We start from the raw sequence: 20,095 nt of genomic DNA, 5'->3' as shown, positions 1-20,095 counted from the left end.
TTTAGGCGGTCATCCTGAATGACAGGAAATTTATAAAGGTGGGTATGATAACTGAGGAGTTAAGTTTGTTCATATTTGTTTCATTACTATCATCAGACTCTAGAAATATTACTTTGTGTTCTTGGATGTTATCAAGTGAAAACAATGGAAATAAAGCACTCTAAGGTCAAAAGCCTACATAATTAGAGGAAACCAATTAGAAATGTGCTTAAATACTGTCACTGCTGAAGTACTTTCTGTTGGCTAAATTAAAAAAAAAAAAAAAAAAAAAAGCACATTCCAGCTTTCCAACTTTCATCAATCTTGTTAAAAGCCCAGTCAGCCACATGACGTTTTACGGGACTTGTATTGACTTTTTCAGGTGTTTTGCACGCAGAAGGGATCAAGTAATTAGGCATTGAGGTTTGTTTTGATTACGTCTGAAACACAATAGAAGAGGCTGGGCCTGCCTCCACATTGTTAGCCTGACACACATAGCCAGGCTGCTCTCCACACACACGGGCCTGCAGACCACATGGCTGCTGTTCCTGTCCCATCCAGGGATGGACGCCAATGGTTTGGGAGCACCTGCCTGAGCCAGCGCTGCTGCAGGAACCCAGCTTTGTCAGCATGGTTCGTGCACCTTGCCAGATGCTACCCACTTGGCTTTTTTGTGACGTGGATGCTTTCGATGTGGTGGCTTGACCAACACAACTCATGCAGCACTGCATGGAAGAGAGGCCTACGTGCATCCGAAACACCAAATGTTCCCTTCCTTTTCCTCACACAGAAGTCTGTTACAAACTGTGAGATTGAACATGTGCTTGGCAAGTAAAATTAGCATTGTGAAATATCATGCCACCATCAGCACACACCGTCAGATTTTCTTCCGTTGTCTTTGGCATTTGGAAGTACAGAAAAGTTGAACTGATTTCCTGATTAACCTAAGCATGTCACCTCACTCAAGTCATTGTCTGCTTGGAGATACTTACGGAGCACCTTTCTGCTTTTTTTTTTTTTTATTTATTTCTTGTTCTTAAGAATATCAAAAATATGACCTAAAAAAAGGAGGAAGTCCCTCTTCCATGGGAAATTCATTTTTTCGGGCCTTGTTGTTGTAAAGGGTCCAGCACTCCTCTAAGCATCCTGGCCCCAATCCAGCGAAGCACTTAAGCACATGCTTTCCTTTCATTACTCGCTCATGTTAATGCCATCCTGTTCCACGGGCACTGAATTGTGATCCTAATATTTATTCATTCTTCAGGGAATATCTTCGTTAAACTATTTCTACAAGCATGTTAGCAAATAATCTGTTCATTTTCAAATGTCTTTTGCAAATGGATGAACTTTTCTGGATGGTTATGCTGACCAAGGACAACTCTTCCTGCACAGAAACACTCACGTAGGCACTGAATTTCATACTACAAAGACTCAAGAGCTCACTCCCGAATGTCCCAAGCATAACTTCACTCGCATGATTGGTCCAACACATGTTTAAATGTTTACAGAATCAGGCCCTATGCTCTTCCCCAGTTTAACTTTTATAAAGTATCGCCAGATGGAACAGATTTTGCACTCAGGCTACTCCTGGAAAAATATGTTAGCTCTCAAAGGCTTTATTATCAAATCCCAGAGTTTTCAAGGCAAAAAAGAAATGGGGCAGAGGAAGGCGGGGTGGGGGGGAGACAGACAGATGAATGGACAGAGGCATTATTCTATAAATTAAAATTTATGTCCTGAAATCAGAACGCTGCTAGCAAAGCCAGCTTCATTTATCCAGTCCCTTTCAAGGAGTTTAAAGTCACTTGAAAGAGCACTTCCCTTGCAGCCACACTCGACAGATTGCCAATTACAGCCCTGCTGAGAGGTTGGAATTTCTTTGGACTCAGAACAGTACATCTACCCTCACAGTAATGGGCAAGATACGTTGCTTTTGATTTGGTTACAAAAAATATCATTAAACTGGAAAGCTTTGCTTCCACCCATTTGGATTTGCTTGGTATCAAAAAAAAAAAGATAAGCTTGTGTTTACATCAAGTTGACAAATTCAAAGGTTAATTGCTTTTAAGCAGGCAGGTCAAAAGGATACCTAAACAAGGATCCTACTTAAGGAAAACACATGTTTGTAAATGCAGTACAAGGAGCTTTCAAAGATATTTACAGAGGGATGCAGCATTGTCCATGCTAGGTAGATTCAGTGCCCCCTGGCACCTACAGAAAGCACTCTCAGACGCACTGTGGCAGTCTGAATGCCTACAGTAAAAACTAGTGAGAGAGCAGAAAGATACCTGCAGGGTGGCTTCAGACTAAAAGTTAAGCATCTGATTTAAGTTAGTCAGCTAAACCTCATATGCCACCAAAAGGAACCTCCAGTATGTCATTTATCCCACCTATCGGAAAAAATATCTCCCAGGAGGGAGCAAACCACCTTGTGTAGACACTGATCTCTCTTGACTAGAGAGAGGAAATAGACTTGAAGTGTGCCCCAACTGCCTAAATGTTGAATGGCTTAAATCTGGCATGATGAAGCCCACCCCTGAAGACAGTGTAACTTCAACATTTGAAGTCAGATGATTGCAATATTATCACTCTTTATTGCCTCACTCAAGAGGAACAGACAATTGTGTTTAAAATCCCACTTCAATAGGATACAAGTACTTCAGTCCTAGATGTAGTCCCATAACTTCACCACAAATATACTCCTAGGCTTAAAATGAAGCATACACTTAAGAAGCACATGCTTATGGGTCACTGAACTCACATCCTGATCTCTGGGCAGTACGTAACTGCTCCTCTGGACTCGGCTGCACATCCTTACATCTTCCCAGTACTACAATATCCAGTGTTACAGTGTTGGCTGCAAGAAGCTGAATATAAAATCTGACTGCCTGGAAAGGCTGGACGAGCTATATAGCCACTATTCCTCTGCTCCACGGAATATGGTCTTCCAATGGCCAAACCAAGCAGCTGACTTCTACTGCCTGCCCCGTCAGGCCGTGAGTTAAACACACAAAGCCATGAAAGGCTGCTCTGCTTTCTAGAAAACTAAAAGGAAACAAACCAGCAACAGAATGGAAAACCTTCCAGAAATGAGAGAAAAACTGCTTCCAGGTTTGTCTCTGCAAAGGGCTGCTGCTGGCTGACAGACCACAAGAGCAGAGCAACGCAGAAGGAGCGATGTCACCTGCCACAGACAACTTGCCCTCCTGGAGATGGGATGAAACCTCCACTGCAAAACTGCACTGGTTGTGCTGCAGAAGCGATGCTCCACCCTCTGCGGGGCCGGAGGGGAAAGTTTTGCTCCCACGGGATTTTACTGTCTGCTTCTTAAAAATGCTGTAATCTTTTTAACTTTTACAAATGTTTTAACTCAGTAAAAGCTATTCAAACTAAGGATGAGAAGGGCAATTGGTCAAAGCACCGCAGCATGCTTAATCTTTTTTCTTTTGGAGTTCCTGTGCACATTTGAAATAACTTTTGTTCCATTTGCAACCCACATGCTGACACAGCATCCCTCCCCTTTTCTGTTCCCAGATCCTGTTATGAGTTTATTCAATAAAAAGACAGATATTCATCTCTTTTCAAGTAAAAGAACATGCTTTTGAATAACTCAATATGTGATACTGTAACAGTACTCCAAGCCAGCCCTTGTTTTAATCAGTTGTATTGACTCTCGGAGTGGAGCTGCCATATACATATCATCACCTTGAGCGTTTACCTCATGGGTATGTAAATATGAAGGGCTATATTCAGGCTGCCTGTTCTGCACGTGGGGGAAGAGGTGATCCTCTCGGACGAGGCCACCCAACCCGAGTCCCTCCAAACCTTTGGAGCCCACAGCCCAGGTCCACAGTGCTGCTGCTCTTCTTATGGAGACCCAGCAGTGGACCTCTTAGCCAGCGTGTCTTTTAGCACATACCCAGCCCGAGCTATTTAGCTCTGGGATGTTACAGACTTAAGGAAGGAAGGAAGGAGGGGGATATTTTCCTACAGGGTGATACTCTATAAATATATAAACAAACAAACAGGAGAACGGAAAAATGCCCCTGGCTTCCTGCTCCTTGCTCTAAACCAGGGAACAGCAGCTCCCAGAGCCAGGAATTCAGGAATACCAGGCTTCACTGCCATGTCCCAGGAAGAAAGGAGTTAGAGGAGAAAGACAGGAATAAGGAATAGGAATGACATGCCAGTGACCAGACTGACAGAAAACCATGCAGAGGTTGATAGGAAGTGGATGCTTGGATTCAGAGGAAAAAAGCAGCAAACACAGAACCAGCAAGACTACATGGCAGGTAAGGGAGGACCAAACTTAAGAAAAATACATGTTCATAAATAAAATGCAAAGAGCTTTCAAAGACTTTACAGACAGATACAGCATTGCCCATGCTAAGTAGAGCAAACAAGACTGGTCTTGTGCAGCCCTATGAAGAAAAGTCTGTGAGGACTGGCTGAGGGGCTGGGGACATAAACTGATGTGGGGCTGATGTGAGCAAGGGTGAAATTAAACTGAACTTTCAATGGGAGCAAGGAGATGAGATGATACATGCAATGATTTCCACCTGCCACAGACAGAGCGCTTAAGTCACACATGAAGAAGTTGCTCCAGGCAAAGGGTTATGCATCTGTCAAACACTGATGGTTCAGAGGGAAGGCAGTACTCGCACAGTCCCTTTGGTAAGAGGTAGGTTACACTAGGAGTAAGGGTTTGGTCCATGATCTCAAGGAACATGAACATCAGGTCCGGAAGAACGTAACTGAGAAGTTGGAGAGGAGAATTGCGTTCACTAACCTTCATATATGGTGATGATATGAGGGTGGCTGAGGGATGACATGATCTCAATCTCCCGTCTGATGTGAACCATGTCTTGTTCATCCTTAATTTTGTCCTTACGAATGGATTTTATTGCAACCTATAAATTCAGGAAATCAAGCATTATTCTTGGAACTGAACAGATGCATATAATCCATTAAGGAGAGTTCAAAAAATAAATACAGATGTTAGATGTTGGCAGAACGTGGAATGACCAAAACAAAGTTTTAACATACAAACCTCCACACCCCAGCTCCTTCTTTTTATAGCAATAAATGCACTCTCATTACAGTAAAGGATGGCATGAAGTTTAAGATCTTCAGGTATTAGGACTTCACTGAGGGGGAGCACAGCACTGTTCGGAAGGACCTCTGTTAGCCTAAGGACTGAGGCAAACAGTAAAACTCCCAAGAGCCTTTGATGGGAACAGCATTCAGTTAGACATGACCACATCTGACAATTTCAAACAGAAGCTTTGGAGACAATTCCTCTCAAATAAAGTTGAGATCTCTGATGAAAAGGAGGCAGAGGACCCAGGATGCTGATTACAAAATCGATATTTGTCCATGCTAGTACACCGAGGACCACATTAACATGGGTTGCTCCATGGTTCTCTAAAGTAGGCAAACTGCTCGTGAGTTAAGACTTATTTCAAAATCCGAAGAAATAAATCTTAGAAATTCACATCTAAACTCGTCCTCATATAAACCCAAAGCTTCAGGCCCTCCACAGCACTTATGCAATCACTGCAAAACCATATCCTTCCTGCGTCCTTCCTCAATCAGCAACCTTTTTACAAGCACATCGTGTGACTGGGTATCTTTCCAAAAGGCAGGGTGGGAACAGAGGAAGTGATAGCTGAACTTGCAATATAAATTCAAATTATAACAGCCCTTGTGAGTGTGTGTAGGTTGCCTGTGAAAAGGGGCTTATCTGAACAACGCCATAAATAATTGCAGAGGTCAGCTCATGCCCTTTGAGAAATGCCCAAGCCAACAATGGAGAGAAGGTGGTGTGAGAGGGAAGGTGAGGGCATTGTGCAGAGTGAATAGCAGCATGGCCTTTATTATACTCAATATTTACCCTGTTTTATTTTTGTAAGGCAGAGTTCAGGGAATAAATTATCAGCTAGTTTAAAATCAACAATAAGTCTTTGAAAAGCATCACTGACCTGCTGAGATGACCACCCCTTTATGGGTAAACAACGCTTTTGTCATTCTATGCAGCCTACTACTGCGGACCTCTCCTGGGAAAACATTTGCAAATCTGTGATTTATGTGATTTCCCTGGTTCCCTCAGAAGAAAAGTACTTTCACTGCCTGCTTCAGTAACTGCAAGTGGCATGACCGGTACTGTTTTCATTATACGATGTAGCATCAAGGATATCGAAGAAAGAAGGGGAAAACTTACAATATTATAAAATTGAAATGTACATAAACAGGAGCTACTTTAAAGGATCGGGTTTCCTACAAGACCTTCAACTCTGAAAAGCAACATTGTTCAAAAAAGCAGTACGCATATGCCCCATCCCCTTGAATTCACCAAGATTTCAGCACGTGCTTAAAATCAAGCACATGCTCAAGTGCTACCTTACTTTAGGACAGCAGAACAAAAAGCAGAAATCAAGGGTCAAACTGATTTGCATGCAAAAAAAACCAAAACAATTCTTTTCTTCCTCTTTACCACAAAATTTGGTATTGAGATTTTAAAAGTAACAACATATCTATGGTCTTATCTACACTAGACATATTTCTAGTGAAGGTCATGCAGCAGATCTTAACAAAATGAGTGATCCTGGTAATCTCCAAGTGCTTATAGAGATGGAGAAGGCAACTAACAGTAAAGACAAGGTTGGATTCCCCCCCTCCCTTCCCACGTTTGCATTGGGACAGGCTGCAAATGCAAATACACCCTGTATACAAGAAGGACGTGGGTGGCTCTTGGAGCAGTATGTGCATTCCTGCGAGAAATAAATATAGACATGGGTAAAAACACATTTTTTATTAAAAGACAGCCTTGTACTTGGCTCTGAGGAAGAATTTAAGAAGGATTTCATTGTCAAATATACAACGGGGTGCAAATTCTTCATCATTCATGGCTGGTAAAGTAATAACAGCACCCCAGAGGGCATGCCAATCTCCCACCAGCTTGACTCTGTGCTTCACAGACGAGACTTTTGTAAGTCTACACATAATTACTGTAAATGGCCTCTCAGGAATAATTGCACATGTGAAAACATATATTTTTAGATACAGAAATGCAAATGTGATTGAAAAGAGCGGCAGCACTCTGTAAATACATGTTTGGATGAATCTTCAAATGCAAACAGATGTTTTGCCTGGGCAGATATTTTTCTTCAGGACTACAGAGTTTACAGTCTCACAGCCCACGTAGAAAAGTGGTTAATGCACCTAGGAGCTTTGATTTCTAAAGACTTGGCTTTTACAGCAGGAGCTCTGCAAAGGAGGCAGTGTCCCTTCACAGAGGGACAGGGCGTTACCAGGAGGAGCACTCTGTTTCAGAGCAAGACTTCAGACACTCACAGCTACTGATGAAATGCTACCACTGCGTATTTGTGTAGCACATGAAGATGCTCAAAGCACAGTGCAGCCATTTATTATTTAAGCCTCGGGCAGCAAGTGGTGAAATGGCACTATTTACTTTCTTTGAGGAAAAAGATGAGGAAATCGAAAGGGAAAGCTGATGTTACTCCTATTACTCCTAAAGGAAAGAGGACGGTAGCAGCACAGGAATTGCTGCCTGCCTCTCCCCAGCTGCAACACATCACAGGAGTGTCTCGCCCACCAAGCCACAGCATCATTAGAGGCCAACTCTGATAGCTTTCCCCATGTCCAGTTGCTATTTTTCCCCTCAAAAAGAGTCTTAGAGAAGTGAACAGCTCGAACACATCTCAGTAAACACTTTCTACCTCGCACTGTCTGCCTGGTGGCCTGCACAGCTCCCTTCCCAAGGGGATGGGCTCAAGGACTACCAGGAGCACACAGCCTTGCCGGTGACCTGATCCGAAAGGCCAGCGAGCGAGTGATTGCTGTCAGCAGGCTTTCACTGTCAGAGAGGCATCCCGAAACAGGATTAGCGGCGCAACAGGACAGTGCACAGCGGTGTTTGTGCTGGCTCCTCTCCTCCACACGAGGGATCTCTGCCAGCCAAGTGTCGTTCACCTGCAGCAGGCTGCTCAGGCTGCGTCCGCAAGGGTCTGTGGGCTTAAGTTCACTGATGTGAAGACAACAGCAAGAACAAGAAAGCAGCCAAGTATATTTTTCAGTATTTCATAGAAGCGATATAAGTCATGGTCACATTTGGGTTATTTCATTGCTTTCATCTCTCTGAGCAAAATAAGATCCCTCTCTGGTTTTTTGTTGTTCGGTTGTAAGACAAATATCAGTAATGGAATTTCTTCTGTGAGATGTATTTTATTCAGAAATATATCCTGCAAAATATAGTGCTTTTACCACCCAACAGAGCTGGCTCCTTTTTTTCAAAAACTCTCTGGACTGCTGCCAGACACGGTACACGACAAACCTGAACGACTTAAGCCTAATAAGAAATAATCTCAATTGAGAAATACCTTATGAAAGAACTTGTTTGTCCATTCTTTAGGTCCTTTTCTTGCTTGCTCATTCTCCTTGCTTTCTCTGCAACAGCTCCACTGTGTGCACCATCAAAATTTGCTAAGGGTCACCGCATGTGAAACAAGAGTAGGGCAAATGCAATATGCTTTTTTTACATCAGCCACATTAACTACTTAAAATATTCCAGATCTGCAGAGAAAGTGCTATTAGTCCCTTTGGTACTCTCAGAGCACTGTACTTATACCTCTACCACACCTCTTCGATGTATTTTACTGGTTTTAGGACTTAGATAATTTAATTATAGTATTTTTAGTAACTTTACTAGTGAAGGAATTTGTATTTTTCCCAGCTTCTTGTCTTAATGAGAATTTCAGATAACTCCAAGACCTTGCCTTCAGACAGAGTAACATATCGGGTTCTTAATAATGAAATCCAAAGCCTCTTACCCTAGCAAAATAGGTTCAAGTTCACCCAGAGCCCCTGTAGCCCCGGTACACATTCTGGCAAAACACTTTAGCACATGCCTAACTTCACACATGTGAGCTTCACACTGACTTTTGTGGGATGGCTCACACATGTAAAATTAAATACATGCATAAGTATCAAGGTCACAGCTCAAAACTAGACGATGCAACGGTCCCTGTGGTGACTGATCCTGAATGACTTGACGGTCTTAATCGAGTTGTAGAGTTACTGCTTACGTGCACGCATGCAAGTACACACATACACATTCCCCTTTAGGAGAACCCTTGTGAGATAAATAACCTCAACCAACAGACCAAAACAACTGTGTCACTGTCTCTTGCCAGCTCTATGCAGCAGAAGCATCCTTGGGATCTGCTCTGCAGCCCCGGTGGCAATGGAGTCCCATGGCTGCAGAGGGTAACAACAGGGGAGAAATGAGCACCAGGGATGGACCGAAACCTCCTTCACATGCGTGGCCAGTTTAGGTACCAGCCCCTGCATGTTAAGCAAAAAGAGGGAATACCTTCCCCAAAATGCACGGCATGAGGGAGAGAAAGCAGGGGGCTGTGTACCTCTGATAAAGCCAGGCATTTCCAAAGGGCTTTGCCTGAGCACAGCTGCCGCTCACCCGCTGCTCTGCCCTCCAGAAGCAGATAGGAAAGAGGGAGCACAGCTTTTGGCTCCCTACCTCTCCATGAGTCAGCTTGCAGAGCTTGCTGGGCAGGAAGCGTGGAGAAATAAGCTGCTCTCTTCAAGGCTGTAATAAATTACCTGTCTCCATTTGCTGGAAAGAGGATTTATACTCGCTCTCTGAACTGGTGTAGAGAGATTATGAAGTATTTTCCAATACGCTTCATGCTTCTTTGCTTTTGTTTGGTACAAATAACATGAATTGAGCTATAAATACTTCAAAAACACGACGGTTGCAAAGGTTTCTGTACATTCAGTCCTATCTGTAAGAGACATGTCTCCTCCTCTATGAGCTTCTTGGCTGCTGGGCAAAGCAGACACGTGGAATTTTCTTCTACAAAAGCAGATTAAGACCACAGTGAACAGCAAAATATCTCGAAGTCTGAACATTTGGCAAAGGGCATAGCAGGCAGTAGGTGCCCACTTCCAGATCACATCTCCGGGTCTGCTGAGTCATTGCTGGCATCGTCACTCATAAGATAAGCAACAAATTTTCTTCAAAGCGTTAAGCTACGTCTCTTGATTTCAGGAAGCTGGTTCGTACGTTTGCTTTTAATTAATGAACTCATGTTTGCCTCATTCCCGGCCAAGATGCGTGAAAATAAACAAAGGTAGAATTCGCCATGCTGCAGAAAGCCCCAGATTTTTAAGTCAGCTGCTGCTGTAACCTAGGCTGACCACCTCAATGCCACAGCCTCCCCCAGCAGCCTCCGCATGCAGTACATTCAGTCCCATTGAAAAGTGTCTTCCACTCCTATTATCTACCAGGGCTATTTTTAGGGCTGTGGTAAGCTGTGAACAAACTGCTCTTCTCCACCGCGGGGGCTGTGAATTGTAAGCTGGGTCCAGCCCCTGCGCATACCACCCGTGCTCCGGAGCAAATTCCGATGGGTTACTGCAATAGCCTTGTGGAGAGTCGGGAAAATGACATCAGGGAAGAGAGCTCAGTCCCTCGAGGAAGGGAAACAGCTTGCTGTCACGGGGAGATATGTCAGAAATGTGGCTTAACGAACAGTATTACAAACAATTTTGTCCGGGTGTAGTGGGAGGGGAGCGCTATGCAGCCATAAACTTCTGCTTTCCTCAAGCTGCCAACGGGGGCCAGCCCCACCCAGCAATGGGAAATGGGCAAGCCCGGCCAGTTTCACAGCTCCGTTTCCTTTCCTTGAGACTCCTAGGTGGGAAGTGCCATGTGGCAAGTGCCAACGAGGGTGGGGAGGTAAAAAATAGGTGGATCGAGCTGAGGGGAAGAAAGAGGCAGAGCAGAGGATGTCTGGGGGTGGGGAGAGAAAAGGCACATTGTTCTTTCTCCAGCCCCATGGAGCTTAGCAAGAAAGAATAACGTCTGGCACCGTGTTATGTTTTTCCAGGGGAGTCTGGAAATGCCTATGGTACTTTTTCCAGGGGAGTCTGAAAATGCCTATGGCTCTTGGCCCAGACATCACCAACATAAGAGGAAGAGAAACAAAGCTATGAAATTGGGTGGTCCCTGAGGTGCTGCAATCAGATGATAAGGAGGGGGATGCTGATAATGCATTGAATGCACTGAAAGGGCACTTCCAGGGGCTGCACAAGGAAGAGAAAGGAAAGGCAGGGAGTGGGCTGAATAACTGCCTATCCGGCCTCTGGACCTTCCAGGTGGAAAGTAGGAGCTGTGGGAGGATATCTCTGCACGGATGCCAGGCATCCAACAGGTTCTGCAAAGGCATCCTCACGCAGACTTCTTGTAAGTCTCTTCTCCCACAAGTATTTCTTTGCTGTGTTCCCTGACATACAGAAAAAAAAAAAGCTATCTTGAGAGTCCCATCCCAGGCCAAACGCAGCAGTGAACAGCATCATGCAGGATGTGCTTCTGCACTGCCACAGAAAACACTCTGTGCCCCGACTGGGAAGTTGGACGGGAGGCCACTGTGAGCTGAAGCGAAATCAGCACCTGGCATCGCGCGTTTTGCTTCGCAGTCTCTGAGAAAGGGTAAGGTTGACACAATGCCATTGTTCTGGAGATTGCTACTTTTCAGATCCTAAAAGCCAGATCATCTCCATGGCGATACTGCCTGGGAGCCAAGCATGCAACAAAATCCTAATTAACTATTTATCAACGGCCTGACTCCGTTGTTTGATAGGTTGGCAAACCAAGCAATAGCTGGGCAAGTTGCTCAAAGAGGCAGACGGTGCCATCCACACCCAATGAGACTCCCATGACCCGAATCTCAGGTGCTCTGTCCCACTGCACATCTGTTGGTGGCCTTACATGGATGGTAGCGAAGACAAAACGCTGTCGTTCAACAGCCAGCAGCTGCACATATAAAGGGTGAGGATGCATATGCCACGAGGCACCTTTCAAGTTCACTTGCTTTTAAGAGGCAAAGATATTTTTTTACAACTGTCTCATTCTGTATGGTAAAAGTAAATATTGAACATCGGCACCTCTCTGCTTCCTTCCCCTCTTCCCAAAGTATGACATAAAAAAGATTATATTTCTGAAAGCCAAAGGTGATTTACTGCTCCTAGATCACTCACTACCTGTAGAAAAACTCTCACCTTTGCACCGAGGCACTAGAAGACCCAAGTCTATGTGATAAATGTTAAATCACAATTTCATCTGCATAAGCTAAGACACAAAGTACCAGCGCTTCTTGTGAGAACCGGGGTAATTTTACCATTGTTTTAATTGTTCTTTCCCAGTTCTGTTGGACACAGTTGCTGCTACTGTACATAAATGGAGATTCAGCAAGTGGAGAGGAATTAGCTAATCACAAATACTAGGCAAGGGGTTATATCTTCTTTCTAGGTCACTTTATTCACACAGAAAAATGCCCATGGAACCAAGTTTTAACAAGCAGGAGAAGGCACCAGATTAGCACATTTCTGCTGTACATATACAAAGTGGGTGCCAGGAGGAACATGTACAACACCCTTCCTCCACTTCTTTCCTCACCCCCGCATACGGTGCCTGTTAACAGGCCTTGTGTGCGCATTTCCTGAGTAACTACTGCCCTACTGCAAAATTTATAGCCCTTCATTGTTTTGTACCTGCTGCCCTCAGCTACGTATATGAAAGCTGGCATATTTACACCACGCATCCTCTGACAAATTTGCCCGGCAGACCTTTTTTCATTGAATGCTGAGAAGCCTGGCCTTGAGTCATCCTCACTACCTGGCACATCTTACGGCTCTGTATTAATCGTTTCAGGACTGATATATCATTAGGAGTGAAAGAAACCATTCATCTGGGTCGGTATAGATCTGCTTTTCAAGAGCATTTAAAAACATAGGTTAACAATGTGGTTATTGATTTTTTCATTTTGAAGCAGTGAATCTTCAAACCAGAGGAAAGGGAGGGCTGCAGAATTCAGAAATTGACAGCTTACTAATACAAGTCAGAAATCTATTGAAAAACCTTTCCCTTCCCCAAATGAAAGCTGTTCATACGGCATTAATGAAGTCCTGCCTGCCCTGGTAGCAGCAGGGGTTGCAAAGGATTCAATGGAAAACAGAGGCTGGACCAGACGAGGTTATTGGAGATGTTTGCAGCCAGCACTGCTAGAACTGGAGACCAAGACTGGCATGCTGGAAGAGTCCCTGTCTCTTGCTGAGTTCATCTGCCTGGTGACAAGAGCCACCATGCTTACTTTTGTCTTGGCAAGATCCTTCTGAATATCCAAAGATGCAATATCTAATACTTTAATATAAACTACCCTGTGAAAGAACAGACTTACAATCTAATTCTGAAGGACTAAAGAAAAGTGGGGAAAAATACGGCCACAATAAAATGTTATGGTTGTCATGTCAGACCGATGGAAGACCATCTCTTTTCCAAAATCTAATAACTCACAAATATCCCATCCAGCTACCTTTAAACTTCCAAGGAAAGTTAATGTTTTGGCACATAAGGTATTATATCTGGAAAGAAACTTGGGTGGGGATTTTCCTGTTGCAGTAGAGGTTCCTAATTGTAATTAAAAGAAAAAAAAATGCTCTGCAACCTCAGCTATGGATCATTCCTTCTTAATAGATGTCAACCGGCACTGTATGCCACATTCGCTGAGAAGATGAAAACTGCATTTATACTTAACTTCCGGTGAAGTTGCCAAGCAGATGTTTATTTTTGGCTTCCACCTTTACAAAAGCCAAATGCTACACTGAATTGGGATTACACAAAGTCTAACTGCTTTTCTTCCAGGTTACGATTTTGTTGGAACCAAAAAAAAAAATAAAATCTGACTTCACTTATAAGTAGGAAAAAAAAATGGTAGCATCCGTTTCTATCATGTCTGTTTATATCATAGTTTAAATAAGGTTAGAATTGTGCAATCGTTATTGATCAACTTCCAAATACAGTGCAGCTCCGTCCAGCACATGTGCAAAAGAGGAAAAGTCACTGGAAGTGAATCATGTGTCGGTCTTTTAACTTCTGCAAGTCAGTGTGCAGACTGGTTAGCACTAATTAAATTACTGGCAAGTCAGGTTAAAGAGGAGTGAAGGAATTCACAAGCCCCAAGTTTACTGTTCTCAGTGTTACATGGATATTACAGATTCCCTCTCCGAAAACTGGAAGATAGATCTCACATTCATTCGAGGCTTGATCTCACACCTACCATAGCTGCTGATCTCATGCAAAATGCTAACCTGGGGCAATAGAGAGGGATTTTAATTCAAAGTTGTTTTTTCAGTTGTGAATAAGCAGTGAATCACACTGAAGTAATCCTCCATAGTACGAGTGCACACTGTCCGAGGCACTGATTTGGGAATGAAATGCAAAACCAAGATCCTGGCTACTTCTGTAGAAAAAGCCCTTTATGACTTTCTTGAGAAGAGGAGTATAAAGCCCCAGAGCCTGGATCTAGTTCCAGTCTGAAAAGGACAGTCTCCTGTAATTCCTCCCAATAATTTAAGTTGGAAATGGAGATATTCACACCCTCTAAGAAACTGCTGCAGACTATTGCAATGTGCTGCTAAATAACTGCTAAATAATGGTAACCTGAGCAGTTACCAGAGTCTCCAAAGTGATTTTGCATATGTTTAGGTGAAAGGTGCTATATCAGTGCAAGACTGTAATTCACATTAAACAAGGAAAGAGGTTGGACTTTGTTTAAACACTTTTTTACAACACGTGTTTTTTTTTTTTCCAAGAAGCCACCTGACAGTGCATTTTCATTCACTTGGTAAGTTCTGCTTGAGGAAGTCATGGGTAAACAAATGTAATTCAACTTATTCTCTCCTTTTCCCTGAAGTGTCTGTGAGTTCAGGGAAGCCTCAGAACAGCTAAGAGCTTTGCACATCTTTAAAACATCCCTTCTGGCGCAAATGCTATGTCACCTGGTATTGTGCAGATCCTTTAATTTTGCTCTCCTGGTTCTGCAGTCCTTCCAAGAAGGCTAAGAGTTAATGGAAAGGAGAAAGAAAGTGTTATTTCATCAACAGGATATGAAAAACTTGAGAAGATTCTTTCTTCAAGAAATGTCCTCCAGGTACTACAACGCTAATCAAAACCCAATACCCATACCACACTGCTTGACCACCTCAAGTTCCTAAATAACCTTTAGTGGAATTTTGAAGCATGCAGAGACTTTAACCTTGAGTTTAGAGCTTAGGCTTTGGATTAACATTAATGAGCAGGCATTCGTTGCGCGAGGATGGTGGGCCACTGAGACTATATCACAGAAGGTACATGGAGGTGTATAAACAGCATAGTCGGAAGGGTTAACGACACAGGACTATCAGATGAGAAGCACCTACATCTTGTATAATTTACTAAATCAGTCTAAGATGGACCAAAATATAAACAACATTTCCTGGTGGGAATCTAGTGAACCGTAGACCCACATCCTATCTGGAAAAATACTCTTGGAAAACAAAAAGATTGGCAACCTTGTGTATCAAGCCTCACCCAGGTTATTTTGCTCCAGGGCTTGCAGATCATGTTGCAGTATTAAATTTGTTTTTGTAAAAGCACTGCTCCAGTATTGCACTGGCCAGGCTGGATGTTACCTATTTAATGGTCCCTTTTTGGAAGGGACCCTCCTAGAATTTGTGATAGAAGGCGGTGGAATTGCTACAGAGGGAGGAAAGGACTTTGCTAACATTTCTTCCCCATCCGTCTCTGATTTCTAAGAAATATTTATACCCCTGAAGGTAGAGAAACCTCCTGTTGTTCCCTTTTATTTATCAGAAGTAATTTACCAGGGCCACCCTAATGGCTCAGTGGAGAGAATAATACAGGAACAGGAACACTCTTGCTCCCCACAGCCAGCCAGGCCTGGAATAGATGTGATGGGGAGAAATGAATTACGCTTTCCTACCAAGAAGTGGCTGGCTGTCATGCAATTTTGCAGCCTTCAAAACATAATTCTAGCTTGCTACAAGAGAAGTGCAAAACTACAGGCAGCTGTTATAAGCAGTTATGGTGAGAGTTAACCTTGGAGGGGAGAAACAGCAAACCGCTTTGCGTTTCTTTTTAAAGAAAGAGGTGGAAAGCTTTTGGCAGAGAACTCGCCCAGCCTGCGTGATCTCCAGGACTGTTGCCCCCTTCTTCAACATGCACAAACACCTTTTTTGGCCTGCGCTTTGGCTGGGGTCGGTCGAACGAGGGAAAGTTAGCACTCAGCTTTCTGGGGTCCCTGTGCCAAAAGCGAAGTTGTTAGGTAGTGCAACAGCAGCAGCGCAGGCTTCCCGCTTCACCCTGCCAGCGACCTTCGCACAGACTTGGATGTACCACCTTCCTCTGAGTGAGGAGCAATTCCCTCTCACGCTGCTCAGTCCAGAAATTCATCTCAGCAAATACCACAAATCATGTCGTACCGTGCAGAACTATTAAAGCGGTGCTGCGCAACGTGAATTGCTGTCCACAAGGGACTGGAGCGAAAGACTGCCTAACCCACTTTGTTTAACTTTTTACTTAAACAATCCTGAAAGGGGAAGCTGCATCGCTACTCTGGAAATTACAACTTTCATCTCATTTGAGCCGTGCATTCCTCAGCTAAACTGCAGAAATAATTTAAGAACAGACACCCAAATAAAACTCTTTTCAACATTTCCTACATTTCCTGGAAGTATAGTACCTTTGATGTCACAAAATAAAAGCAGGCTTATTAATTTAGGTTCAAGTTAGGTTCAAGTTCTTCCAGTAGCCCCAACAAACCCTAATGTCAGGCTAATTGTGCAGATTTCACTGGTTTTGCGTTTTCACATTCCTCAAAGAAGCGGCACGCTACACCACTGTAACATTGATCACTTCCAACTCAACCCTCCACAGCATCTGCACATACTGCATTCATCACTCACTCACGCCGCATTGTCCGTGGCAGGAATCCCTGAAAACAGAGCGAGCCGAATTCCCCCTTCATGCTGCTTTCTCCAGCTTGCTTTAATGGGCATGCTGCAGCTCATGAGGTGCCAACATTTACTGCATTGTTTAAACATTGTTTAGAGTTTTGCTGGGCAGATAAGAAGAATAACTTGGGTGTACAGTAAAACAAAGATAGAGCTGTTTGTGCCAAACATTCGGTTTATGGCAATACTTCATAGGAATTATTCCCTACAACAACTGAACTGTCATATCCTACAACTACATCCCAGGCAACCTCCCAGCTGAGCTCACTAAGGCTCCTGTCTGATGTGCTCTACATACAAACACCCAGCGCTACCCAGATGTTCTCTATGTAAAACATTTGGTTTGAAACACGCAGCACTTCTTTCCAAAAAGCCATTACATTTGTTTAATGGACTCACACAGTTCAACTAAAATATCCTGGAGCAGACATTTGACTGCAACTCTACTCTACAAGCCCCATCTGCAAAAAGAAAAAAGAAAGAAAAAGTAAATGAGAATGCTTTACATGATTTATGCTGCCTTTATGATCAGCCAGTTCATAAAATACAAGCTCTGCTCTACAGACAATAACACAAATTGCTTTCAAGTGCATTGTTTAGTCCTTGCCTGTGTTAAACAACTATTTCAATTGAAACAACGGGCCAAATTCTACTCTTCGGTTTACAACAGTGTTAATGTAACCGAGAGCAGCATTTCACCCACGACATCACAGGGGATGCGAGTTTTTGTTTTACGCTCCAAGTGAGTGAGTAATGATATCCAATAACGATAACCAGTTACATTCATGGCTGCGGAGTTTTTTCATCCGAGAAAGGCTGGAAGGAGGCTGAAGTACAGAATGAAATTCCTTTCCCTGATGAATTCCTCACAAGTGATAGGCAATCCACAATGAAGCATTTCATCGGTCCCATTAGACCGCGTTTTCATAATGAGATGCCAGACAGGATGAACTGGGAGAATACACTTGCTTTACCTGGCAGAAAACTCTCAAATTGTACACAGAAAAAAAAACCTGTTGTTGAAAAAGAGGGCTGGTCCCTGGCCCAGATTTAAGCATGATGTGCAGCCTAGCCGGAGGCCTGTGTTCCTCCCAGGTCTAAAGGGCTTGCCACGGTACCCAGCAGCGACCAAGCACAGCGGCTGGCAGGCTCTGGAAGAAGTGTCACCATCCCCTCTGCTGTGTGACCGCAGCCATGACAGAGGACCTTGGCTGATGAGCCACCTTCCCAAGGCAGAAGAGGCTACACAGGCAGAAGGAAGGGCCAGGCCCGGCCCAGTGCTGAAGCTGTGGCCCACCTCGGTCCTCTCTGTGCCTCTGCCACAGACCTGCTGGGTGACCTGAGGGAAACCACCAAACACCCTTGGTGCTCAAAGCATCAAGCTATGGCAACGCACCCCTACAGGAGACCGACCCGCAGAGGCCTGCTTCTTTATTTCACCCCGTTTCAGCACCTGAGGCCAGTAAACACTGCAAGGGAAGGAAGCCTGTGCTTGGCACTACTGCACCCATCATGGGCACTGCCTGCAGCGTGGGGCTGGCCCACATGGCCCAGCTAAGCTGGTGCAGCACCAAAATGCAGATATCACCTCATGTCCTCTTTGGGAAAAATGACAGAGTGAGTCTACGTACTGACAGAGCAACGGTGAGGCTACGGCAGTCTGTGAGGTGCTCCGACAGCAGGGTGATGAATGACATGCAAAAGCCCAGCAACAAACAGAGATGAGGGAAAGGCTGACTACACGAAAGGAAAAGGCAGCGTAGCATAAAGGACACTGCATGACTCATGTAGAGGCCTGGTTAAAAATGAGAGGGCAATGTGGAAGCCTCTCAGTTTTATCCCTGTAACGTCAGCTAGGCCCAAGCCTAACTGATTGGTATCAGAACCAAGTGAATGGTAAAAATGGCTAAGAAGTGCAACTAAGCTGCCCCCCAAATCTGGTTGACAGTTACTATCACAAGTCAAGTGTCAAGTGCAGATAGCAGCCCAGATGTCCTGCTTGTTAATGAATGCTAAATACTCTGCTCAGCAGCTTTGCCTTCTGGCAGGCTTTTTTGCAGGCATTTTGCCTTGTGCTGTTGCACAGCTCTCCCATGCTCCAGTCTGTGTGGTGCTGCAGCACTCAGCACCAGAGAGACTGCATCCTCCCATGCTCACCCACCAAAGACTTATTTTGCCTATGCTGAAGTATTTTGGTAGGAGCTATGGTCCTGCTGAGGACACTGCCATACCAGGTGTCCCCCGAGCTCCCCAGCTGCCTGGTGGCGGGGTGGCGCTCGCACCCTGCCCCAGCCAAACGCCCCACCAGCAGTGACCGGGTTTGATCCATGCAGAACACAATGGCAAAAATAATCAAATAAATGACAACTCCAAACTCCTGCCTCCGGAATTGTTTTTTTAACAAATGCCTTGCCATCTTTTCCTGTTAAATGCATGTGCGAAAGACTTAATCTTTTTGTATCAATGACAACAAAGCACTGTTGCCTATGTCAAATATTCTTTTTTTTTCTTTTTTTTTTTTAAAGGAACATTTGTTCAGTACTATGAGGTTCAAGCGGGTATTCTTATCCAACCTTCATTGCTAACTCTTATGGTCAGTACCACGAAAAATATTCACGCTCGCTTTTAAAATTAGATTTGTCTCTAAAATAAAGGGAGATATCGTCCATCATCAGGGGTTTTGTGGAGATTAGAGATTGTAACAGAGATGAAATGCCTTTGTTTGCATGGGAAACATGGTATGTGGGCTTTATGATTTCCATCTACATCACGACCCCTATCTTTCTGATCCATCCATGAACGGCTAAATTTTAGTCTCCAAGCTTGCAATGGTATCTTTTCACAGAAACAACAGATTTTTATTTTTATTTAAGTCTGATATCCCTCAACTACTGTCTTTATTCCAAGGCAGTGCTGCTTAAACCCAAACACGCTGACCCAGCTCTCTGACACAGTGAGACATTAGCATAATTGCAAGCCCCTCGAGCAGCCAGACCTCAGAACAAAGACATTTGGCTCCTCCAGTGATTCTGCTTAAGTCTTCCCATATGCCAGCAGCAGGGCCAGGGCAGCTGAAGGGCTCTGGGTTTAGCAGAGAGACGGCCAGCCCAGCACAGGAAGCCTCCCCATCACCACCGAGTAAAGCAGGTGGCCTAATGCCAGTGTGCCTTCATCCCTCTTCATCTGCCCCGTCCGCTCGGGCACAACATAGACTGTGCGGCCAGTG

General features: G+C 44.2%; 1 protein-coding gene across 1 annotated transcript in view; it reads right to left on the bottom strand.

Moving 5' to 3' along the window:
• The window catches only part of NUAK1 (NUAK family kinase 1), a 50,153-nt gene that overhangs the window by 21,376 nt on the left and 8,682 nt on the right, over positions 1-20,095 (bottom strand). The window contains exon 2 of the mRNA XM_040559998.1: positions 4,769-4,889. Coding sequence (XP_040415932.1) covers positions 4,769-4,889 — 121 coding nt within the window. The remainder of the gene's footprint in view (positions 1-4,768; positions 4,890-20,095) is intronic.

Source organism: Cygnus olor, chromosome 1, assembly GCF_009769625.2.
Source record: "Cygnus olor isolate bCygOlo1 chromosome 1, bCygOlo1.pri.v2, whole genome shotgun sequence".
NCBI lineage: Eukaryota > Metazoa > Chordata > Aves > Anseriformes > Anatidae > Cygnus > Cygnus olor.
The sequence above is the reverse complement of the archived record's forward strand: the minus strand, read 5'-3'. Positions and strand labels throughout refer to the sequence as shown.